The 26,220-nt window shown below is 36.4% G+C and overlaps 1 protein-coding gene across 5 annotated transcripts; it reads right to left on the reverse strand.

Moving 5' to 3' along the window:
- Nucleotides 1–1,838: 1,838 nt before the first annotated feature.
- On the reverse strand, nucleotides 1,839–18,711 carry LOC133290119 (nucleolin 1-like). 5 transcript variants are annotated; one of them, XR_009748592.1, is made up of 10 exons: nucleotides 18,258–18,711; nucleotides 16,217–16,317; nucleotides 15,742–16,102; nucleotides 14,245–15,087; nucleotides 13,680–13,737; nucleotides 13,388–13,449; nucleotides 13,178–13,284; nucleotides 12,998–13,085; nucleotides 3,930–4,279; nucleotides 1,839–2,035 (listed from the first exon to the last, which is right to left on the reverse strand). XR_009748592.1 is itself a non-coding variant. In XM_061488182.1 (9 exons), exons 1-9 carry the CDS (start codon nucleotides 18,402–18,404, stop codon nucleotides 2,012–2,014), a joined length of 1,791 nt encoding a protein of 596 aa, XP_061344166.1. In that variant the 5' UTR covers nucleotides 18,405–18,711; the 3' UTR covers nucleotides 1,839–2,011. The 5 variants fall into 5 exon arrangements, 2 of the variants coding, with proteins under 2 accessions (XP_061344166.1, XP_061344164.1); XR_009748593.1 differs by lacking the exon at nucleotides 1,839–2,035 and adding an exon at nucleotides 2,046–3,785 and having other exon boundaries at nucleotides 13,680–13,713; XR_009748591.1 differs by lacking the exon at nucleotides 1,839–2,035 and adding an exon at nucleotides 2,046–3,785.
- Nucleotides 18,712–26,220: the final 7,509 nt, after the last annotated feature.

Below are 26,220 nucleotides of genomic sequence, written 5' to 3' on the forward strand. Positions count from 1 at the left end.
CCAATTTTCCAACCATTTTTCCTATTTAAAGAAGAGTTCCCCCACGAGTTAAAACATAGTTGGGAACACGTTTTTGAGGAGAGTTTAGAAAGGATGAAGGTTCGAGAAGTCAGAAGCAAGTGGGAACGTTTTAGAGAGAGAAAGAAAGGTCCTTAGAGGAGAAAGAGCTGCTGGAGCAGTGCTGGAGCAAGGCACTGACGACGTCTTCCTACAACATTCGTTTTCATCTTCTTTTCTGTTTTCCAATGAGTTCTTTCTTCTTTTTCTCTGTTTTATTTAATTCCATTATGAGCTAATTTTCTCTATAGGTTAGGTGATAAAGTACCTATGCTGTAACATTGAGATGTATGCCTAAACTTTGTTTAGTTATTCAACGAGTTTGCTTAATCTTATTCATGTATGCATGTCGAGAGATACATATGTGATATTGAGGAGGTTGGGGCCGAGAGGTTTCCTAACCCATACCCTTGTTGAATTGTGTGGATTAATTAGGTTAAGTTAACTTAATTAAGTTGTGGGTAGAGAGATCATTCACACCACATAGCTAGAACTTGAACTTGAACAATTCAATGATTAGTTTGACCATAGAGATGTGGGAATTAGTTATTGGGTATATATGTTAGGTTGGCCAAAAGCCCCAACATACCTTAGTGTTCGGTTACTAGTTAAACATTGATATAACATTGTTAAACCATCGTTCCAGTATTGCTGTATCAGGGAAATTGAACCTGACCTATATCTAATCCATAATCTTAATACCTATTATTTTAGTTTATTGTTTTCTTAAATTTAATTGTCTTTTATTTTACAATCCAATCATCACAATCAATCATTTTACCTACTTTCTTCACCTAAATAATCATTACTTGACACTTATCTCCGTTGGAACGATACTTGGACTCGCACATCCCTTTATTACTTGTGACACGTGCACTTGTGTATTTGTGTGGAAGATTTAATTGATTACAAATTGCACAACACAGGGCTAGATGGTTGATCAAGTGATCAACCTTTCCCATAGGATTATTGTGGCAATCCATCCCTTCATCTTGTTATCCACCTTCCAATAAGAGCAAGGATATTGTATCAATTCTTGAGTGACCGAAAGTTAGTTTTCCCAGGACTAGGAGTCTTCTTTCACAAACTCTAAAGATGGATCCATTAACTCCTTCATGATCCCTTTACCGTGCATGGACTGAGTCTTATGGAACTTATCTAAGTCCCACTGGTCTCTTGTGGATAACTTATCTCTTACAGAGATGATGAATCCTATCAACTTGTCCATCTATACTCATGCCCTTGGGTCATAACCAAGAGTATACTTTGCTTCTTATGTTTCAAGCGGATACAGTTATACAGTCAAAATATGACCCTCAAACATAGTAATCGATGACAACCTGAACTCTAAGAATGATCCGCACTACCATATGATGAGAGACTGTATCCAACGATACATGCTATAAGGATTCCTTGTGGAGTCTCTCGAAGGGTCAGTTCAGTGTGATTTGTTCCACCAACAAAACCAGCTAAGGCATTTCCATGCCCGCATCCATGAGTTTGTACCTTACATCACATGTAAGTAGCTGGATGTCGTACTAGTTTGATCGAGTCAACCAAAGCTTTTCTTTGTGACTCTCGACTAGAAACATTATTTAGCGAATAATCAAATATTGTATTCAAGCCCTCATGATCATAATCTCATCATAGATCCTTGAGATACACCTTGATTATTCCAAAGGTTTTTATCTATAAATTGTTAAAATAAGCAATAAATGGAGACAAAATAACAAATAAAGTAAATGCTCTAAATTATTATTCATGAAATAATGACAATTACATGGTGTCATTTGGCTAACAGAATAAATAGGTAGACCATTCGGATCATGTTGTTGAGGGGCACAAAACAACCATACATTCAAGTACGGGAGAGTCATCGTTCAAGTTAATTTATGGTTGTGATGCAATGATTCTGGTTGAAATTGGTGAAGCCGCTTGGACAAAGCAACATATCTCATAAGAGATCAATGATTAAATGCTGCAAGAAATAAGAGAAATGAACAATATCATCAACATAGCATGAAAACAAAGAGTTGCAGCTAGATACAACAAGAAAGTCATTTGTAAGAGCTTTGAAGTAGGAGACTTGGTTCTGCAAAGAGATAATATAAGACACAAAAATGCATCACAAACAAGGAAAGCTAGCACCCAACTAGGAAGGACCTTTTCTTATCATTGGAAAAACTGGTCATGGAGCACACACTTCAGCACTTCGATCAATCCCCCATCCCCAGAATGTGGAACGCCATCAAGTTGAAGAAGTACTATAGTTAGCTTAAGTTGTTTGTGTCGTTGTAATCGTTAAAGCAATGAATGAAGAGGAATATATACTACTCCAGTATGCCTTTAATTCCAACAAATGACAAAAGTCCTATCCCGCCATTCCGGACTAGGAAGACAAAAGTCCTATCTTGTAAATCTAAGACTAGGGAGACAACAGACGTATCCCCCCATTCCAGGACTACGCAAACAAAAATTCTATCTCGTAAATCCGAGTCTAGGAAGGTAAAAGTCCTATCCCCGAATTATGGGACTAGGCAGACAAAAGTCCCATCTCCCAGCTACAAGATTAGGAAGGGCAGAGTTCTACCCCAACATGACAGAACAAACAAACCAGAGGCTCAATTCATATAGATAAAAACTAAAGAAAACAAGCCAGCAGAAAAGGAAAAAAAATTAAAATAGTCGAAATAGAAACAAAAATAGAAAGCGCACTAATCACAAAAGTAAATTGAGAAGAAAAATGAAAGTGCATTAAAAATAGAAACAAATTGTTTTTAATACATCAATCTAGGTTGGCATTCCAACCCATAGGTAAAAGAAAAATAAGGAAATCGACAGAATTAAATCTAAGGAGCATCACTTGAACCTCCATCACCGCCCCTAGAGTGAACAATCCTATTATCGGCACCAAATGCAATCTCTTCATCACAAGGCCACAAAACTTTGATACCTCCAGGAGAAGATTTGATCCTAAGATATTCACTGTAGAAGTCTTCCCTTCTTCCTCACAAAGTTCTTCCTCCTAAACAGTGATACACATCTCCTCTGAAGGCATTGATACTCAATATCAAAATCCTTAAGCTGATAAGTAAAGCAACCATGAACCTCAACGTTGTGGAATCTCATTCATTTCTTATTGAACTCTCATTTGGATTGTTATCAGCTTTATTTTCTAAATGACCCATTGTTATTAGCTTTGTTTTCTAGATGACCCGATTGTGGTATTGAACGTTTACCAGCCATAATGTAGATACGAAAACTGAAAAATCCCAAAGCTACAAATTTATAAATTTATAATCGTTTTACCTTACACATTGGCTAATTATTATTATATTATTGGCTAATTACCTGAGCGCTTTTCCACTGGAAAACGAATAGATCAAGTTACCAAGACATGGAGCTTAACTACTGATTCACCGCGAAAAATATTCTAAGATTATAGGGAATAGAATAACAAAGTATCATCAACTTCCAGTACACGATTGTAACATCACAGAATATAAAATATTTAACTATATGAAACAATGAAATAAATGAAACTCAACTTTTATCTCTCTTTTTTATCATTATTCTTTCACCGGTAACACTTCCTTTCAAAAAGTGGATAAAGACTATCCAGGGTCCACCCCAACCACACATTTCAACTGTACGGACAATCCCCGGATATTTCCATTACATTCTTCTCATCTTCATTCCAATAAAATCGACGTCGTCCCCGTCCGTAGCTTCAACAACCAGAGACAGAAAAAAGACATTATAAACCTCATCTACTACCTACTAAAACATCTAGATATTAAAATTTCCACCTCCATGTACTGAAGAAAATTCGAAAACATCAGCCGTCTCATTACAGTAAAATATATATTTACCAATTTTTATGCCATCGGAAATGAAGACACTGTGATTCTTAAGAATTGGACTACATCGCACCCAAGCTGCCTTCTGGCTTAGTAGATTCTGTTCTGACATAGGTGAGACCACGAGCTGCAGGAGCAGCAATACTGCCGGGTTTCAAAGATGGACTAACCTGAGCATCCCGCTTCCATTGTAAGCTCCTTGCACCCAATTTAATAGTGGGCCGGGTTCTAAATGCACCTGGAATACCTCTTGCAAAGGGAAGTCTGGAAAACCTAGCAGAAGGAAATGTAGATCCCCTAACAATGCGTGGCCTGGCTATGGTTGGGGCTGATCCTTGATGTACATCACTTTTCTTAACAACCTGCAATACAAGAGTTACACGTCTTTCGTCTAAAATCTAGAAAAATTGTGAGCATACTGCATGCATTATTTTCACAGTTTCATATCAAGCCTGCAAAGTTGAGTTATCCTGCCATGATTTATTTAGCCAAAATTGCATGGAGGCTGCCTCATTATCCTGTACAATTTAACAATTGCTTTGCCCCATTAATGTTAAAAAAGTGTAAGGGACGTTTGGTAGGGGGAAAAAAAATTGTTCATGGGAAAGTAATTTTCCCAAAAATATTACCAAAAAGCTGTTTGGTAGAACAAAATATTATCAGGAATGTTGGCTCAAGTTCCTTGATTCTATGTTTGGTTGATTGTCAAATATTATTGGGAATAGGTAATTTTACAAAACTATCCTCTGATTCTTTTTTATTTTTTTTTTATTTTTGGTTTTATTTCTGGTAGTGATTTTGAGACTTTAATTTGTTTGAACAGGTTGCGACCATGTGTAAGGAGAGGCTACACAAGATTGTGAAGGAAGAGATTCACGTAGCGCATGAGAAATTGGAGCGGAAATCGACGAAGGAGCATGCTTTCGCTCGAATGGACGATGAGGTTCAGAGCTAGAGTCAAAGCAAGCAGACCTCAGCTTGCAGGTGCGAGCTTCAAACTCCTCACTGTGACGTCGTCAGATCCACCGCCATCATCACCCCTGACAAGCTCGTCGTCTCCAACTACGATGACTCCCGCGCCGTCCTCTTCCATAACAGCATAGCCATCCCCCTCTCCTCGGATCACAAGGTCACTTTCCCGAGAAACAAAACAAAACAAGAAGGGTATTTTTATTCGGAAAAAATGGGAAATTTTCCCACCGGGTGGGAATCCAAGAATACCACCCACCCGATGGTATTCTTCAATGGGATTTTGCTTCACAAAAATAAATCATGGGAATCTGATTTTCCCAGGAAAATTTTCACAATCCTTGTACCAAATGTGGGTAAATAGGATTCCAAATGTTAGTTTTCCGGGAATCTAAAATTTACCCATATACCAACCTAAAGATTCTAATTTTTTACCAGGATCAACCCACTACAGAATTCCAAAAACTCATCCATTTTGGTGCCATGTATAAGCCTCGTAAAGGCCCCATAAAAAAACAATTTTTCAAATTTTAAATCTTATTAAGCCTTAGAATGAGTATTTAGTGTTCATTTGACAATCCAAAATTACAAGTCATTTGGTCCTAGTACCAACATTCCCAATTCCAAAGTCTACTTAGAAAAATAAAATTGACCCTACGTTTGTTTGTTAGGTGATGAGGACAATATGATACTACCCATTCAAAAAAATCAAAATATTCCTTATCTGATGAGGCTGTGTGTGATGGTGACTCAGCTAACAGTTGCAACCCAATGTTGGAACCGACTCTTAACAAAGTGGGTGGCATGGGAGAATAGGAAAGGGTGGTAATGTAGTTGAGAATTTGGCACAGGAATGGAAATATGGAGTCTGGCTTAGACTTTGGGCTTGGGAGAGTAGAACCTCTCCAATGGCTCTACATTATCCATTTCTGCTATGCTTGTAATTTCCTTCATTTTAGTTCAATTTGATGTTTCTTGTAATCAGTGTTCCAATTCTCTGTATTGTTGAGTATAATACCAGTAATACAAGCTCTGCTTCTCATTCAATTCATTAATTGTGCTATGTAATTTACCATTGTGATGAGACTAGATCTGATAACAAAGAAATAAAAGAACTCAAGCAGCTTTTGGCCCAGATAAATATCTAGATTTTCTGTATATTGAAGAAACAAAAGAATGCAATAATCGAAATTTGCAGAAAACAACTACTACACAACAATGCAGTTTACAAAAAGAAAAAAGCTAAAGATTAACAGATTAGAGAGATGTTCAGCTCTCCAAGTCCAAGTTCCAATTCCAATTCCAAGCTCCCTCCCTTTCGCATGCCCAACTCACTATATAACCAACCTTCCTAACCAACTTAGCCAGCTAAGCACCTACATAATAGAATTGCACACACTTAATTACATCTGCTATCATCCAAAATATTCTAATGGTTAATTATTCCCGTGACGCCTCCTACCATACACCTTCACATCGTATCAATACTCCCCCCAAACACTCACCTTGTCCTCAAGGTGAGGTTTAGCCCCCAAGCACCTTCCATCGGGATCCCATTGCTTGAATTGTACACAACAACTTATGACAAAGGCACAGTGATTTCCTATGAGGTCCCATTGCTTATCTACATTAGCTCCATCATCACTTTGCAGCACAAGAAGCTTTTTAACACACCAAAAATAGTGCATGATCCATGACAAGAATGAATCCCAATCACTTGCTCCAAGATTGAACAAAGTCGACCACTAAAAAGAACAAATTCTGGAAAGAACCTCAATGCTGAGTGCCTCATTGTTTGATTTCTGAACATCCACCTTAAACATAGGGTACACATTCCCCTCTTGAAAATTCAATGAATAAAATATTCTCCTACCCAACCATTGTGACTCACAGAGATAGCATTCAAGTCCTCTGAAATTGGTAGCCATACCAATCAATAAAGCATTTTCGCAAAAAAAAAATCGAGCCAAGGAATAGCTTAGTTATTGAAACAATACTCCAAAACAAGCAAAAGATTGGTTATTTTATATTGGAAACAAAATACCTTAAAAGTAAAATCAATAACAGTAAGAACCTTGCTACCTGATTGCCACCATTGAGGATTGGCTCTCCTCCTTCTCGTCCTTATTTTCTTCTTTCCACGCGAGATTGGTACAAGCATAAGTGTCATTTATACTCGTTACCTGATTGGCCTTGATTCCCTTGAAAGTTGAGTCGATGATGCTTATCTGGTCTATGACGTCAACGAACAGTCCCACCCACCCGTTATGGTGGCCGGCGCTGCTGAGATTTGCTCCCTCATGAGCTTCTGCTGTTTCATTAACCTCAGGTTGAATTCAGCACCCAAAAACAAGTAGCACCTTGGGTTTCTTGGTCCACTTTGTCCAAAGAGATTGATGGGCTCATAAGGCCAATCCTTCAATAAAGCATGGAACGATATGCCAATTTGTTTGGGTTGGGTTGGGGGTAACTTAACAAAAATTTGAGCCGAATCAAAAATATACCCAACCCCATCCCTGATCTTGTTCGGTCATCTTCCAAATTCTTGTGTTTGAATTTGTCTCCTCCATTCATGGCTGCCCAAGGAAGACTTCTCTACCTTCTTACAAAGATTCAGATATGGTGGTGGCTCCGACAAGTGTGGAGGATCAACCACCATCACCAGAGGTTGTAGTAACTCTGGCGACTACACTCCCGTCGCAAATGTCTTGTCCGTCTCCATAGTTTTTTCGTCTGCCTTTTTCATGATTCCCTAATTTTCCCCTCCTCCCTTCTTCTTTGTCAACCATTCTTAAATCGAAACCGATTCTATTCTTGCCGTTTTATCGTCACCATTAGTTTCCTTCTCATGTTTCAATGTCTCCTCCTTCTCCCAAATCGATTTCTACCGCGATTCAGATTTTGGTTTTTAAGGATCCCATTGTTCATCATTCACCAAACAAATTTCCGGTAGATATTTCCCAATAAATGCTTTTGTAAAACTCCACCAGCTTGGCTTTGGATTGAGCCAAGACCAACATTTATACCATGTGAGTACAGATCCTCTAAGCCTCTTCACCACCTCTGTCAACTTCTCTTTATGTGTTCTTTCTGCCTGGAAAAATAGCTTAAGATTCCCCAAGCTTCATCACCTTCTCCATAGAACTTGGGAATTTCTCTTCATAAATTTTTTTTCTTAACATGGCCATGGCCATGGTTCAAAGCTACCTGGATTGGATAGCTCTAATACCGATTGATAAGACTAGATCAGATAACAAAGAAATAAAAGAACTCAAGCAGCTTTTGGCCCAAATAAATATTTGGATTTTCATTGTACCAAAAAAAAAATCTGGATTTTCTGTATATTGAAGAAACAAAAGGTTGCAGTAATGGAAATTTGCAGAAAACAACTATTACACAGCAATGCTGTTTACAGAAAGGAAAAAGCTAAAGATCAGCATATTAGGGAAATGCTGAGCTCTCCTATTGATACGACGTGAAGGTGAATGGTAGGTGTCACAGGGGAATAATTAACCACAAGAATATTCTGGATGATAGCACATGTAATTAAGTGTGTGAAATTCTGTTATGTAGGTGCTGAGCTGGCTAAGTTGGTTAGGAAGGTTGGTTATATAGTGAGTTGGGCATGCGAAAGCGAGGGAGCTTGGAATTGGAATTGGAACTTGGACTTGGAGAGCTCAACTTCTCTCTAATCTACTGATCTTTAGCTTTTCCTTTCTGTAAACAGCATTGTTGTGTAGTAGTTGTTTTTTGCAAATTTCCATTACTGCAACCCCTAGTTTCTTCAATATACAGAAAATCCAGATATTTATTTGGGCCAAAAATTGCTTGAGTTCTTTTATTTCTTTGTTATCTGATATAGTCTTATCACATTGTTGGTTGGGTCAATAACAAATTGGTATCAAAGCTAAGATCTAGGAACTCTATGGGATGGTGGCTACTCAAAGCACATAGAATCGATCGAAGAAGCTGGAGAAAGGCCGGATACAAATAATGTGATGCAAGAGGTGATCCGTCAACTGGAAGCAAATGTGGCTGTATGCGTGAAGAGATTATTCGCCAATTGGATGCCATGGTATATAACATGGCATCACTGGACGATCAAAGTTGCTCATACAGCCATGGAGGGAGAAGCAACAGTGGAGGATCAGAGAAGCTACGTGACCCCCAATGGAAGGGACCTTGTTTCAAGTGTGATGAGATGGAATCCATGGCGTAGGTGCAATATTGAGCAACTACATTTGTTGATTGTGGACGAAGGGGATGAAACGAGTGAGGAGCAGTTACATGCAACACCGTTTGGAGGAGCAGACGAAAAAGGAAGAAAGGAGGCGTCACAACCCTCAATGCATAGTCTCCTAGGGCTTACTTCAAGATAAACCTTAAAGCTTTGGGGGAACTAGTGATCTTGATGGTCGAATTTGGAGCTTTGAACAACATTGTGTGACAAGAGATTGTGGAACAATTAGGACTCACCGTGATAGAAATGCCATTGTACTAGGTGCAAGTGAATGATTGTCATATGGCTAGTTGTCGAGGTGTTATATAGAAGAGTTGAGATTATGCTATAGGAAAATAAAGTGAAGTGTAAAGAACCAATTTAACCCAAAAGCTTAAGCTGTTGGGTGAGGTTATATTAATGATTTTATATATCTCAACACGCCCCCTCACACGAGAGCCCACTAGGCTTGAAGGGTGGACAATACACAGGCCCACCAACCTATGCGAAGAAAGAAATTCCACTGTAAAGAAAGTGGCGAGCGGTGAGGATCGAACCCGGTACACCGAGGCTCTGATATCATGTAAAGAACCAATTCAACCCAAAAGCTTAAGTTGTTGGGTGAGGTTACATTAATGATTTTATATATCTCAATATGAAGCAAGACCTTTACTTGTTTGAACTTGGGGGTATAGATGTAGTTCGGGGATTGGAGTGATTAATGCAACTGAGAGATATCAAGGCGAACTTCAGGTAGATGATGATGAGATATGGGGAAGCTAGAAACGAAATGGTGATTAAAGGGGATCGTACTCTATGTAAATATGTTGCTTCACTAAAGTATGCTATGAAAGCTCGACAAGAGCATGGGCAAGGTTTTTTCTTGAGTACTAAAGGAGAGGAAAAGAAGGAAGGAGAAACTACATAAGAAGGATTGGAATCTTTGTTTATAGTGTTTGAGGACCTATTTAGAGAACCCAAGGGCATACCTCTGAAAAGGACTCAAGATCATACCATAAACCTCAAGCCAAGTAGCCTAGTGCCAAATTCTTGACCATACAAGTACCCACATTGCCAGGAATTTAAGATTGAGAATTTGATATGTTAGAAGCTAGAGAATGGAGATGTTAGACATAGTATTAACCCTTACTCAAGCCCTATCATTCTAGTAAAGAAGAAAGATGGGAATGGAAGAGTGTGTGTAAACTATAAGGCATTAAATAAGATTAGCATTCCATATTCCTATAATAGATGAATTATTAGACAAGTTGGGTGGCCCAAAGGTGTTTTCTAAGCTAGACTTGAAGTTTGGCTATCACCAAATAAAAATGAGGGAAGATATCCCTAGACTTGAATTATTAGACAAGTACTTATTAATGCCTTTTGGATTGACAAACAAAACCAAGGCTATGATTGACTAGTCCATGCCTAAGGATCTTAAAGCACTAAGAGGAGTCTTGGGGTTAACAGGTTATTATAGGAAATTCATTAAAGATTATGGTAAAATAGCAAAATTCTTAACAGACCTGCTGAAGAAGGATGGATTTAAGTGGAATGGGGCTGCTGAATAATCTTTTTATTTGTTGAAGCGTAATATGAGCACAATAGCAGCTTTAGCCTTGCCAGATTTTTCCAACACTTTTACTATGGTCACAAATGCATCTGCCAAAGGAATAGGTGTTGTCTTAATACAGGGCAACATACCAATTGCTTATACAAGTCAGAGTTTTTCCCCTAAGGTACAAGGAAAGTCAGTGTATGAGAAGGAATAAGTGCCATAGTGTTTGAGGTGCAAAAATGGAGGCACTACTTGATGCGGCGTCATTTTAATATAAAGTCAAACCAGAGAAGTTTCAAGTGTCTCACGGAACAAAGAGTATTGGGTGAGGACCAGCAAAAATGAACTTCAAAGTTATTGGGGTTTGATTTTGAAATTCAATACTACCCTGGTAAGGATAATCAAGTTGTTCATGCTTTCTCTTGTCAAGCGCAACTTGCCAACATCTCAAAACTATAATTACTGTAAAGAACCTTGGGATACACCACCCTAAAAGCTAGCTCAAAGGGTGGGAGTGTCCAAGGCCTTATAAACTCCACATTAGTTGCACATACAACCAATGTGGGACTATATATCTCAACACGCCCCCTCACACGAGAGCCCATTGGGCTTGAAGAGTGGAAGATGCAACAGGCCCAGCCTACCTGTGCTAAGAAAGTCCACAAGAGAAAGTGGGAGGCGGCAAGGCTCTGATACCATGTAAAGAACCTTAGGATACACCACCCCAAAAGCTAGCTCGAAGGGTGGGAGTGCCAATCCCAAGGTTCTTTACAATTACCAAAATTGGAGGAATTAGAGGCCGAGGTTCAGCAAGATAACAAGCTCAAGGCCATTTTACAGGATCTCCTTGTGAGTAAAGATGAGCACCAGGGGTTCAAATTGAGAGGGAACAGTTTATATTACAATGACAAAATGGTGTTGCCTAAAAACTCAAGGCTCATTTCTTCACTCCTCAGAGTTATATGATTATAGTTTGGATGGGCATTCTCGTTATTTTAGGACCTATAAAAGGTTGACTGCTAGGTTGGTACCTTGGGAAGGGATGAAGAGGTGTATCAAAGAGTATGTGGCAGCTTGTGAAGTCTGCCAGCAAAATAAGTCACAAACCTTGACTCCTACAGAGTTGTTACAGCCCTTACCCATCCCAACCAAAGTCTAGAATGATATTGCAACGATTTTACAGGGGAACTGCCAGAGGTTATGGGATTTGATACCATTTTGTGGTAGTGGACTGCTTCACCAAATATACTCACTTTTTGCCCATTAAACATCCTTACAAAGAAAAGGATGTTGCTGAATTATTCATAAGAGAATCCCATGACTATTGTATCTAATCAGGACACAGTTTTTATAAACTCCTTTTGGTATGAGATCTTCAAGAGTGCTGGAACTAAGCTCCATTACAGTTCTGCTCATTACCCACAAAGCAATGGGCAAATAGAGGTAGTGATCAAGTGCTTGAAGGTGTATTTGAGATGTTTTTGAGGACCTAAACCAAAACAATGACCCAAGTGGGTCTGATGGGCATAATTCTAGTATAATGTAACTTACAAGATCCTACGGGAATGACAACCCTTTAAAGCATTATATGGAAGAGATCCCCCAACTTTACTGAGGCAAGGTAGTTATATTTCTAATCTTGATGTTGTGCCCCAATCCTTGGTGGCATTCAAACAGGGGTGCTAAATAGCACAATTAGTTTGATTTTGAAAATACATGGAAGATTATTTTGTTATTAACAGGCAGTTTCTAGAATTTCACCATGAGGATAAGGTGTTAAAAATGGGGAGAGTATTGATGCGGATTAGTCCTCGGGAGTATACCATAGGGATAAAAGGAGGAGAAATGCTAACTTGGCTAATCAGTTGCAACCCAATGTAACTGACTCTAACAGAATGGGTGGCATGGGAGGTGAGGAAAGAGTGGTTAAGTAGTGAGGATTTGGCACTGGAATGGATATCTAGAATCTGGCTTGGACCTTTGGCTTGGAAGAGAGTAGAACCTCTCTAATTGCTCTACATTATCCAATTCTGTTTTGCTTGTAATTTCCTTCATTTTAGTTCAATTTTTCCAATTCTCTGTACTATTAATTATTGTACCTGTAATACAAGCTCTGTTTCTCATTCAATTCATTACTTGTGCTCTGTAACTGTTATTGGCTGGGTCTTTATCAGTGTGTTACAAATATATTAATAGTGAGTATAGAAATTTACATCCTCTAAAATGAAAAAGGAATAAAAGGGAGAAAATGCCTGAAGCAAACTAACCAAAAACTTGAGGGAGGGGGGAGACAGGAACCTTTAGAAAGCAGAAGTACCAAGCTGTGATCAATACCTTGAGAATCCGTGACATGAAAGAAGTGCCATCCAGAGATAAGGCATTATCTGCTGCTTCTTTTCGTATGAACTCAACATAAGCTGCCCTGCTCAAGTATATGTGAGTCAATATACAGTTGCAAACAAAATGTACAGAATATAAAATGCGCAAAACAAACTTCTAAAACATACATCTTACCCTTTTGGTTGCCCAGTTGGCGCATCAGTAACTATAATCACTTTTAACACTTCCCCAAATGTATTAAAATGTCGAGACAGACCATCTTTGCTAGCAGCAAAATGAACCTGTGACAACCAAAAAAAGACAACTTTAGAAATCAAGCAGATCCTACCTATCCCTGAAGCCTGCCCTCACCCACCAAGAACATAGGTGTAAGAGTTATATTACATTGCTAATAAAAATGGTTCTGGAATCAACATCTTCTGTAGGACGACCAGCAGCACTAGAACCTGAGAATCCGTAAGACACAATCAATTCTTCACCTGATATATCGCTAAAGTCTTCAAGTGATACATTAAAAAATAATAATGAGGGTAAGAAAAATAGATTACAAAGCAAAATGCGACTGTATACATGTAACAGACCCTTCATAAAAAAATCATTTAACCAGCCAGAAATAAATTTTTACATGTATCTAATAAACTAGAAGAATTTCCACTGAAGAAGATTTACAACTCACCAGAAGTAGAAAACTGTGCCTTGCTAGACTCTTTCTGAACATCAGGGACATGATTTGCCTGTTAATTGTCAAAATATCATTGAAAATTATGTATAGCTAAACACTCAAACATGTTATATTCATTACTTTTTTGGATAAAATATTTAATAATTTTTCAGGTAAAATACATTCTGTCAACTCACTTCTCTGAAGTTTTTTGTCATCACTTAACCTCTATGTGGTTTGGTTTTAAATGAAAACGTTACTTTTTAGTTACATTAAATGGAATATCCAGAAACTTAAAGTTAAAACCAAACTTCAAAGAGTTACATGGTAAATATTTCAAGGAGGATAAGTAATAAATAAAAATCCTATTTTTGTAATGGTGAGGTCATATGGTGTGCACGTGTCCTATGTTCTGTATGATTTAACAAAAAAGGCATCTTTTCCACTTAAAACCAAACATCAAGGGTGTTAAGTGATAAAAAAAGAAGCTTAGGGAGGTAATTTCAAGGAGGAAAAATGCATTCTACCCTAATTTCTGAAACTCGGTATCTCAAGATTTATGCATGCATAAACAACTCACATTCCCAATACTAATTTTCAGATTGTTTGCATTCTCCTTAAGTGGTTGCAAGCTAGATCTGGGAGCTCCTTTTTCATAGTGTAAAGTTTTATGAAGACCTACTTCAGCAACCTCTCTTGGTTCCGGATATTGTGGCGGCTTCCAAGTATTTACATTAACAGAAATATTCAGTACTTTATGAGAAGTGTTAACTCCAGCAGTAGGTTGCTCCTGTTCTCTATTCCGTTTTAGATGCAAACTATCATCAGCATTTCTGGCCTCACTATACTGCACCATTAGTGAGTCATTGCCCCTGTTTTCAACACAGGAGCTGATATGAGAAGCTCCAGTCGCCCCACGACCCATGACGTTTATATCATCAAACTCTTCATTATCTGAAGTAGAATCCGAAGCAAAACCAGTTTCATGTTCCACCATAGTTGTATTTGCAGCATACTGCCCATTGTAATCAGTTTTTTGAAGATACAAAGATTGGTTTTGCTCCTGATGTTGATAATTATCTCCAAGTTGGTTGTTATCATATGATGGATTCATACCACAACTGAGCCTATCAAAGACACTTACTGAAGATTTGGATTTTATCACATCTTCAGCAGCTTCAGCCACAGCCTTAATCACTGTAGCCATTTGATTTGGCACCATGCAAGCAGGCTGCATCCGCTGCGGACGTTCAACCAAAGATGAAACGCTGGAGGATGTAGAAACTACAGAACGAAGACGTTTCAAGGAAGGCTCCGCTGACATGCCCGACTTGTTTTTCTTTGAAGTAGCCACTGCATCTCGCATTGCAAATTGAAGCAGCCTTCGAGGAGCAGCAATATTTACTTGTGAGACAACATCCCTCTGTTCAAGTTACTAAGTTAGATGTTTGAAAGCAAAGGATCAATAGGTACTTTGTTAATTTATAAAAAAAAAAATGCGAAAATGCAGAGGAAAATAGACTAACAAGGAAAGTAAAACTGGGTTCTGATTTATCTGCATAAGGATAGCATTTGTTTCTCTCAGACATTGGGTGACAAAAAGAAACACAAAATCCATCTAACAAAAGAGAAAACAGATAAAACATAAGGGCACAGATTAATGCAACCCATGCATTTCTCTTTCACATATTTCACCAATCTAAGAAATTTTCTAAAATGAAAGAATACAGGGTTAACATTAATTGAATCAACTAGTATTCCACCCCTCAGCTGTATAAACTCATTCACTTATATTAACAAGCACATGATCAGTATTGTGTTACGATTCAATTGTAAGGTATGGGACTTGAAGTCCCACATCAGAATACAGGGCTAACATAAAAAACATGAGGGTCTGATGTGGGGTTTATATGGACTTTGGGCTCTCCTACCTTACGAGCTAGCTTTTGGGGTGAGGTTCTCCCAATGTACGTATCATATTGAAACACCATTAGAATAACTTAAATATAAAGTTGAATTAAAACGTCTGAACTATACATTACATCAGGATAATATTGTAGGTTGTAGCATTTCAAACCTTTGTCCTTTGGTGGTCATCAGCTCGGCCCCTTTTCCTCTGAACTGGAGGTTTAGGAGATAGTGACCTTGGTCCACAATTGACTTGAGGTCGGGTTTTTTCCTCCAAATGAACATTGTCAATCTCGGAGCTTCGAATGGGAGTTGGTTCATCTTCTCCCTTCACCAATCCTTTCCAATATTTGTTATGCCGATTTCTAGATAACTTGTTAGATTTTCTTCTTCCTGACTGTGAATTCAAATGCTGAAAACCATCGCCCCCAGTTTGGCCCTCTGATATAAGCTTTCTTTTAGGAGTTTCACCCTGCGATTCTTCAGGTTGTACATATAAAACTAAATTCAAATCTAGATGATCCCACAGCCTGTTAACAAGATATACGTACAAATTAGCACAGAGTTATCGGTGTAAAAACTATATTACTTGCAATTAAATTAAGCTTAAAGTATCCATCAAAGAGAGACTAAACTGAAATTACCAGGATACAAAAGAATCACTGTCATCCCCCAAAAAAACATTCAATTCATTCCTTGCTTGTTCTTTGCGCCTACCATTCCTCAATAACACAATAACATATTCCTGCCATTGCATAAGGTAAACTTCAGTTTACACAATAAAGTCACGTTAATCTCATCAAAGTTTTAGTAACCCATAGTAAATGCCTTTACTCACTGGTTATTTCCTCCAAATAAGACATATCTAAAGAAGTGTTATATCCTTATGCAGCAGCAACAACAACAACAATAGCTTGGAGATAATAAAGAAACTCTGGAGACATAAAACAGCTTAGAAGACCTTCAACTCTAAAGTACTTGTGATAACTGAATGCTCAGCATCAATACAACAACAATAATTAAGCATTATCTCACTAGGTGGAGTTGGCTGCATGCCTACATCAATCAAAAAACACCATTGGACTACAACAAAAACCAGTTTTCCATAAATCTGTTTAGAGAAAGTCTTGTTTAATGGTTTCTCCTAAAATAAATGAGGGTCTGATCTTCCTCTACCTCTTATAATCAGAATATCTTCCATTTGGTCTGCTCTTCTCATTGGGGGCTGTGTTGGTCTTTTCCTTACATGACCAGATCACTTAAGATGAGTTTCCGTGTTCTCCTTAATAGGTACAACTCCAACTTCTGTCAACAGTTTTGTTTCTAATCCAACTTTTCTAGTGCGCACACTCATCCGTCCACTAGACTTACAGTTTGGCTCTTCTAGTTGTTGGCACCCTACTGGCCAAAATTCACTATCATAAAGAATCACCTGTCCTATACCTGTTGGGTAGAATTTTTTTTCTATATTTGACAGGCACTACGATATCACAAAATTTTTTACAATCATTCCAATAAGAGACACATTAAAGGCAATTATCGCATTCCACAATTTTATACCATTCCAAACAACCACCCAACCCCCATTAGATGCAGCACTAACATAGATACAACAAAAACTCAAATCATGTACAAAACCAAGTTGAATACAACTTTGTCACCACAAGGACCAAGTATGACCAGTGCAGTTCCCTAAATGTATGCTAATTGCTTTTCATTTCGTATTTTTTTCTTGGAAAAACAGACAAAAATCAACTACTGTCACTGAGACTTGAAAAAGCTAAGGCCTCTCCTTGGGCAAAAACCATTTCAATACCTTTTGAGAGAACTAACAACTAATTGCTTAATTGGAATCATCAGCTGAAAATTTCAGTTTTAGCAATAATTCCCAAAAACAATCTTTGTTTATTATGCACAAAATCTTTTTATCCCCTTGTATATTATCCAGTCTGTATTTTCACGCAAGTCTGTATCTAAGACAAATATACTTTATCCAAAAGTTACCTATAATTTTGAAACTGGAAGTGAAAGTGTGTGTCAGTACGTGCATGTGTGTTTTCAATGTCAAACATTTTATGGCATAACTGCAAGAAGCTCATTGTGCATGTGCATGCACATGCAACTGCCAAACATTTATACGGTGCATAAAGCCATAGAAATATAATATCTGCATCCAGGTTCCACCGAATCATAATATCAACCAGTATGGACATGAGATGACATGTCAAAAGCAAATATTATGCACTAGAATCTGCAACAAATTTTCAAAAACAGTACACATGATAGCTTTCAATGCTAATGCCACAAGCGGTCTTCACTTTTTTTAAATAAACCCATACATTTATTTAAATATCTCCACTTTACATTTAGCTATACTCCTATATACACTTTCCATAACTTGCAGAAAGCACCCTAACTATTCTAGCCACATTTTATAGGGATTTTTCAACATAACTCCGTTTCCAATCATTCACCTCATACCATAAAGAATATTTAGAAACAGTAACACTTTACTCATTTAAGAGAAAACGACGACTAGTTCATCATAGGAAACCACCAGGAGCTCGCTTATCCATTATCATAAGCACAATTTTGCAATCAATCCAAGACTTTGTTCTCAAAAATCATTTCAACACTCTAGAAGTAAACAGTATTCATTCGTAAACGGTGATGTTTGGGCCGTACCACAAGAGTGTCATCAGTGGAATCCCCCATGAATTCCTTGAGTTTCTCCTTCACACTCTCCCTGAGCTTCGCCACTCCGTCCGCGCTGAAGTTCACCTTGAACGTCCGATCGTCGTCTCGATCGACTCTCCCCATCTCCAATCCCATAAGTAAAACGCGGCAAAAAAAAAAAACCTAAAGAAGAATCTCTTCTCTCTATCTACCAAAATCGCGATGCTCTCGCAAACCTAACTAACTCTTGGGCTCATCAAAATCTACCGCGGAAGAATCAGAAAAGTGAGGAATCAGCGGATGAGAAGGGAAGGGAAAGAGGAGACAGTATCGAAACTTTTTCAAGAAAGTGACGGAAAATATTGGCGCAGTCATGGAAAATCCCCGCAGTTCCGTTTTCTCGGGGGAGGGAGGAGAGAATGCAAAAGATAGATACAGAGAAAGAGGGATGTAGTTTGCAGAAAAAAGAACCTAATATAGTACCAGTCGGTTAGTTTACCCGTACGACCAAGATGGCGCAAAACAGAGGACTGTTTATTGGTTCGGTGATGGTGTATAGACTCTATACCTAGTTGCAATGGAAACCTAACGAGACACGGGATAGGACGGTATAGGACACGATACGACATTTTGACACGTTAATTTTAAAAAATGTTAAATTGCGATACGTTAGGACACGTTTTGATATTATATAATATTTTTAATTTATGTAGTGTATATTCTATTTAGTATTCGATAATTTAACAAAAAAATAAAGCTAAATTTATAATACCCATCAATTTTGCAAAAAAACATAAGATATCTCAAATGTTTATATTAAACTCAATAAAATCGTAATCATAATCTAACGAATCTAATAGTTGGAACTCAAAATGCAATGCAACGTAATCTTTGAACCTTTTTTGAATCTTTGCAACGAGTATTGGAGTGTCGGGAAGTGTCGGAGTGTCGGTGAGTGTCGGGAATTGTCGAACACCACACGTCAAGATTTTTGAAGTGTTGGTGCTTCATAGTTATATAGTGCATTTGCAATTTGCCTTCATATATTGTTAATGCATATTTCCAGCTTTTGTTTTAGAATTTAAGTTTCATTCTAGTTGTTAGTTGTTAACAGGGGTATAAATAGGTAAGGTTAGATTTTGTCTTAAGCATGTTAGGTTTGTGTAAAAAATATTATGTCTGACCTGCCTGTTAATCTGTATAGGTCTCAAATTATAAAGTTTGGCATGATCTAAAAAATGAAAGTCTTGGGCTAGACCTGTTAGCTTGTTTAAACCTATTAAACGTTTAATAATTAAAAGAATAAATAAATAATATTATTTTATTATTCAAAATTATTAAATAATATTTTATTTATTTTATTTAAAATAAATAATATGATATAGGTCGGCCTGTAGGCTTATAGGCCCGACATGTATAAAAAAAGTCTATGATCTGTTTTCTAAATAAGTTTTTCTAAAAGTCTAGTCATGTTCTATTTTACTATTTGTAACAGGCCAAGTCTAGCCAATATAGGCTAAGTCATAGGTCTCTGTAGGCCGGCCTAATCCATTTACATACCTAGTTATTACTAACCTGTTATAAGACTGTTTGGGATTTCCTTAAAAGTTACTTTTAAGTTAAAATTAAAAAAATTATTAAAAAAACTAAGGGAAAAAATATCTAATGTTACTTTAGATAACTTTGTCTAGTGTTCATCGCAACGACGTCGTTTTGGGTTGAAAAATTAAAAAATTAAAATGATAAAGACTATTATAACCTTGAAATAAATTAAAATTATAAAAACACCATGATTTCTGTCCCAAAACGACGTCGTTTCGATGAACATTAGAGAAAGTTATCTAAAGTAACTTTAGAAAAAATAAACCCAAAAACTAAAGCTAAAACCTATTTGATTATATAAAAATTTTGGCTTAAAAATACTCATTTAAAAAAATCTCCTCTTAAGAATTTTTAACTTTTGACTTTTTTATATTATAAAAAAAAATTTTAAAAAATAAAAAAAATAATTTTTAAAATTTTTTGTAAAAATTTATTTGACTTAACTTCTGTTTATAAGAAAAAGATAAGATAAAAAGAAGACCTCATTAGTAAACATAACACATTATTTTCTAAAAAAAATTCATTTCTTTTATCTTTTTTAGAATTATTTTACTCAAAAATAACTAGACACGTTTCCACCGTACCCAATTTTATATTGGTCCCAATAGCTATTTATATTTTTGTTAAGTGTATAATGTATTCATATATTGACCTATCAAAATTAAATAATTATGTAATTACATGTTTGATAAATATTTTATTTATTAATTCGAGGTTATTAAAGACAATTTCATTCAAAAACTAAAATAAGCAAGTTATTCATATTAAGTTGACCCATATAATAGATATATCCTCTTAGTGTTAAATGTTTTGACATAAATAATCAACGGTGTGGTAACACCCCATTTTGAAATAATTATTCAAACATTATTTAGCGAAGATAGAAATTAATATAATAATAATAATAAGTGAAAAAATAAAAAATAAAAGAAGAATAAAACCTCTAGTGTACAAAATTAAATGGAAATGTATAAATAGAGACTACATGAATAATTCAATTAATAATTATTATTTTATACTACACTCCAAAATATATAATTCAATTACAAAATTATTTTACTGACTTGGCATGGTAATATTTCTCCTATAAATAGAGACTACATGAATCATTAGTCATTGCTTTCAAAATTGAGATATATCAATGAGTGAAGGGAGCTAAAAATTAGAGAAAACTCAACTAAGAAAGAGAAAGAGAAAAAGAAAAAAGAAATTTTAAAGTGAGTAAATTTTATAATAAGCAAGATAAAAGAAAACATTAAGTGTGAGGATAACTACTCTTTTTCTTCTCAAATATAAACTTTATGGAAATGTTATTTTGTTATTTAATTTGTTATTTCTTTTTTTCCCCCATAATTGGTCCTGATCGGAATACTGCATTTCAATTTATTTTATGTTGTTTATTTTGGCAATTTATATTGCAACAATTTACATTTTTGCAATTTATATTTCAACAATTTACATTTCTGCGATTTATATTTCTACACTTTATAATTATATACTTCAGTAATATATTTATTTATTTAACAATTTATATTGCAGTAATTTATATATATATTGACACATGAAGAGAATTAAGACAAACCAAAAACATAACAGAAAAGAGAGCCAAAATAATCAGCGACCACCCCTAATGCAAGAAGTGGTTGAAGAATTTGCAAGCAAAGATGTAACACCCTATTTATGATCGATATGTTATCATTACGTTTGATATTAAATGCAATTATAATCACAACAGTTGAACTAAAATATGGTAAACAATTTCAATAATAAATGTTTCCATTTTAAAATCGATTCTATATTTAACCTAATTTATGTAATTATAACTCATATACAATTGCGAAATAATTAAATCTAGCTCATACATATCATACATTGCCTATTAGTAATTACCATGTGGTTCCCATAAACCAACAAAGCCAAATTCACCATTTTACAATTTTTAGTATAAACAGTCTTCACGTTTTGCTAAATTAGGAATAATCTACCTGACTATAATTTCTCATATTTTAGTATGTTAAGCTAGACCTCTCGATATTTCCAATGGCATACTAGGTGCCCTAATTGGATATGTAAAACTCAAGATATCTCTGTCGTAAACTGCCTGCAACAAACTGATTTCTTAGAACAGGGCAGCGAACAGAAACGAAAACAGAGGGATGTTACTCCGGCCAGTTTATTCTTAAATTTTTATACAAGAAACTAAATATCTAGGACTTTAATTTTACATATGAAACATCTTGTTTCATTAAGGAGCGAAAGAGTTACGAATTTTACAAACTCCAACCAGAATATTGTCAAAATAGGGCAGTTTTGGGCAGTGTTCACTTTTTCCAATTCTGGGAGCGTTCTGGCACCCAAAAAAATTCCTTCTTTTAGGACAAGAACTAGGCACCTTAAGATTTTATTTTTTACCTCACACACTTCATTTGGTTAAGAAATGAATGAGATATGTCCTTTCAAAATTTGTGCTCACAAGTAAGCAAAATTTTGACAGCACTTCACTTCCTTGCTTTTATTTCTTAACATTTTCTTACTTAATTGACAATTTGATAACATGAACCAATTCTAGGCTTCATTCAGTGATTCATCCATGAACCAACTTCAGCTACACCAGTCATGCATATCACATAAAGATCCATCCATGGGTCTTTTACATCAACATTATGCACATGCATTATATGTATACAAATTGTTTCTCCAACGACAAACCAAATGTACAACATGATGACAAGTAAAATAAATGCATACATCATATGTGATACCCTATACATGCTCTCTAATAATATAACACAGGCATATCCAAAAGGCATAGACATCTCATATGCTCTTAAAATGCATAAACCACAAATTAGCAACAACAACAACATGCAAAAAAAGGCAATCTACATTGGCCTCCTGCCAATAGATGCTCCTACACCATCAGTATCTAAAAGGGGTCCTCAAAATGCGGGGTGAGATAAACATCTCAGTAAACTAAGGGTCCTTGGAGGATTCCTTCACCCCAAAGTTCACTTCAGACAACAAGCAATAAAAAACATAATCATGAATGTATGTATACATGCAAAGTGTGCAAATGACTGCCTAAAATTTTTGTTAGTGCCTCGCACCGTTCTTAGAATATAATTGACAGTGTCTTAGCCATCCCTCATGGTAAACATACCTTAAATAGGACTCTTAAGACAAAATAATCCTAAGGCCAGATAACAGTGTATGAATTACACAACTGTGCAACATACTGTATGAATTACGCAAAAATTGTCTTGCCACATACCCATGTAAGAATCCCTCTTACACCACACAACAAGCATCATACAATATACATTATATTCAATCTATTGCACAACTATATAACCAAAACCCACACAGACTTGGTGGAACAATCAAGAGATAAATCCCAAGGTTCGAAAGCTTACCTCTTTAAGCTTCCAAAGCAAATATTTCTTTACACAACAAGAAAACTCTCAAAGTCTTACTTTATGTCCAATCACCACAAAATACTTGCTATATTAACACCTATTCTAAGGTGAAATTGAAGTCATTCACACACACACAGACACACATATAGCAAGTTAGGAGTTTCCATCCCTAAACCACAAGTTAGAATCTCACCTAATCTTGAATAACTCAAGATTATAAGTCCATCTCCATAGATCAGTTTTTCCTTTCACCTATGCTCATTTGATTCAAACCTAAAATCAAACAAATACAATTTCGTCAACAATCATCCAGTCTACCAATTACTTGGAACACAAGTAATCAACACTTGAATATGTCAAATTTTTGAAATTCATCAAGATACTGAAAATGATGATTTCAATTCATTTTCATCGTTTATTTATACTCATAAGTGTAACATCCCGCGAATTTAGGAAGCCATATAATTTAGTTAGGAACATGGAAGCTTGCCTTAAACTCATAAGATAAATACTTATATATATAGGGTGGACTTAATTCAAGTCATGAAAAAAAAATTATATTAACTATAATTAGGTGTGAGTATGTGTTTTAAGAAATTGAAATTCTAGTTAAGAGGATGGGATTAGTTTTAAGTACACAATAGGTAAAAATCCTAATTGCTACCTAGTGGATAAAATATATAATAGTTAATACTATATGAAGTGAGATAAATGAGCTCTTTGGAAATTAATTTTAGGAAACCAATGGATCTTAATGGAATCGGCCCAAGGGCCATAATGGAAATCAAGTAGCCCAAAGCTTATTGTATCCTTATATTCCCTTGCATGCGCTGGCTGTAGGAGAAAAGAAAAAGGAAATTTTAGTTACTTGTTTGAGTGTTCAAAGCAATTAGCCTTGCCGCCCCATGCAACCAATAGGATGAAAGTAACCTCTTTGCATGTAATCCTATTGGCCAATGGCAGCCATCATAATGGCAGCCATCATGTAACTTATCCATTCCTTATGCGCATAGGGTGAGAGAACCGATTGGAATTATTAGCCTTTGGTCCAGAATTGTTGTCCAGTACTATCCTTACCATTCATTCACACTTTTGGCCGCAAGTTCCTCAAAGAAGAACGCCAAGAGAAAAATCAAAATTTATTCACCTCCACACTCTCATCCCCCTAATCTAAAATCACTAGACACCAAGAGAAGAACCTAGAAATTCCTTTCCTCCTTCACAAACCTTACACTCACTAAGCATAACACCAAATAATTAAGTTTCAGTCCTCTTTCCATCCACCCTCCACAGCCGCAACAACAAGAAGAACTTCAAGGAGAACAACAAGAAATTGTATTCCATCTCCACTTCCCTTAGCCGCGAGTTTCACTGCAAGGAGCAGAAAATAATAGAGCACCTTCTCCTTTCCTTCCCTACTCAGCCGAAGGTCCAGTCCAAGAAGGTGAGCAATTTTCCCTCTCCTTGTTCACCTCAATCCAAGTTGCTGATTATTGAGAGTTTTCCTTTGTTTGCATGTGTGTAATTCTGCCTTGATTGGAGCCTGTTTCCCCATGGTATGAACCTGAAATCGATTTCTTGGCACATTAGATGAAGGAGGTTGTTGTTGCATTAGTGAATTGTGGACTGTGTGAGCTTGTCAAGAGGTAACGTCTCAAAAACCCAATTTTCTCCTTCCCTCACTGTTTCGGTTTACATTAGTGTTTTAGAGGAAATATGGTGCTGTCATTTTTATTCTTTGTTCTCATGTTTCGACCCCCACTTGCATGTAGGAGAATATGTTATTTGGCCATCCCCTTCTTTTAAATTCTGACCCCTTCGAGCGACTCTAGAACTGGATGCTTGTAAGCTTAACATGAATTTTGTAAATTTGGATAAAAGCCTCTCTAATGGGTTAGACCAGCCCCTGGGTTGGAGTAATTGGTTAAACTTTGTATGAATTAAGACTGCATGAACCGTTTGCCTAAGACCTCGTTCCCTCACATTCAAGCTTAGTAGAAATTACCTTGTAAATAGATAAATTATTTGTCTTTAGTTTCTGGCCAAAATTCGGATTTATATGTGTAATTAAGAGGGTAGCTTTGTGTCATTTTAAATCTATTAATTCTGCCATGTTGGAACTGATGGGGTCTTGAGGTTACACGACAAAGAATCATTCCTTTAGCTTGGACTATAAATTTCCTTGTTGAAATATGTTGTTGGATCATACCTTATATATATGAATTAGATCGTTTTAACAGCATGCTCTAGGTCAATCTTAGCGCAACACGTAGTGTAGAATTGAAATTGTGAACAGAAAAGATCTTGAGCCTTTTGGTGTTGAAAGCCGAATGGATATACATGAGGGAGCTTGGATTGGTTCGCTGTCAACAAATTTGTATATTAGCTTAAGTTAGAAATTAATCTCGTGTAGGAGCTATGAAAACCGATTACAAAATAAGAATTAGAAGCAGGAAAAATTGTTGATGAACTATAGGAATAACATGAAACAAATTCTGACTTGTCGCACTTGTATTTAGGTACGCATGATTCCTAGGGAGTGGACTGAATTTTGGTGCTGTTGAAAAATTACTTGGACACACGGGTAAGTGTTTGGTGGTGAGACCTATTGTGACTATTAGCTAGTGTATGGAATTATGAATTGTTGCTCACATGTGCCTTGGATGCGTCCTCTGTTAAATGTTATATGTATTCTGCCTATGGACTTGATATGATGGAACTTCTGTTATGAGAAGTAATTGTTATGCGGCAGTTTAGTATTAAAAGTACATGAAGTATATGCTATTATGATGATGATCTAGTCATGCATAAATACATCATAATTCATCTATTTCTTTTTGTGTGTGCGAAGCATATCATGGCATACAACATTGTGCATCCAGTTTGGAAACCGAATTAAATAATATAAGTAAGCATATGATTGAGCACGCATCATATAGGCATCCCTCCGGTAC

This window comes from Gastrolobium bilobum, unplaced genomic scaffold (genome assembly GCF_033153095.1).
Source record: "Gastrolobium bilobum isolate Gb01-03AN ecotype WA unplaced genomic scaffold, APGP_CSIRO_Gbil_v1 utg122942, whole genome shotgun sequence".
Classification (NCBI taxonomy): Eukaryota; Viridiplantae; Streptophyta; class Magnoliopsida; order Fabales; family Fabaceae; genus Gastrolobium; species Gastrolobium bilobum.

What these genes read in the sequence shown, in the direction of transcription:
- LOC133290119 (XM_061488180.1), bottom strand. Translation starts at nt 18,404, where the DNA reads ATGGGATTGGAGATGGGGAGAGTCGATCGAGACGACGATCGGACGTTC. An exon ending in GAACCATTTTTATTAGCAAT is followed by an intron (nt 13,285 to 13,387) that starts GTAATATAACTC and finishes TGGTTGTCACAG; the next exon opens with GTTCATTTTGCTGCTAGCAA. An exon ending in CCAACTGGGCAACCAAAAGG is followed by an intron (nt 13,086 to 13,177) that starts GTAAGATGTATG and finishes ATACTTGAGCAG; the next exon opens with GGCAGCTTATGTTGAGTTCA.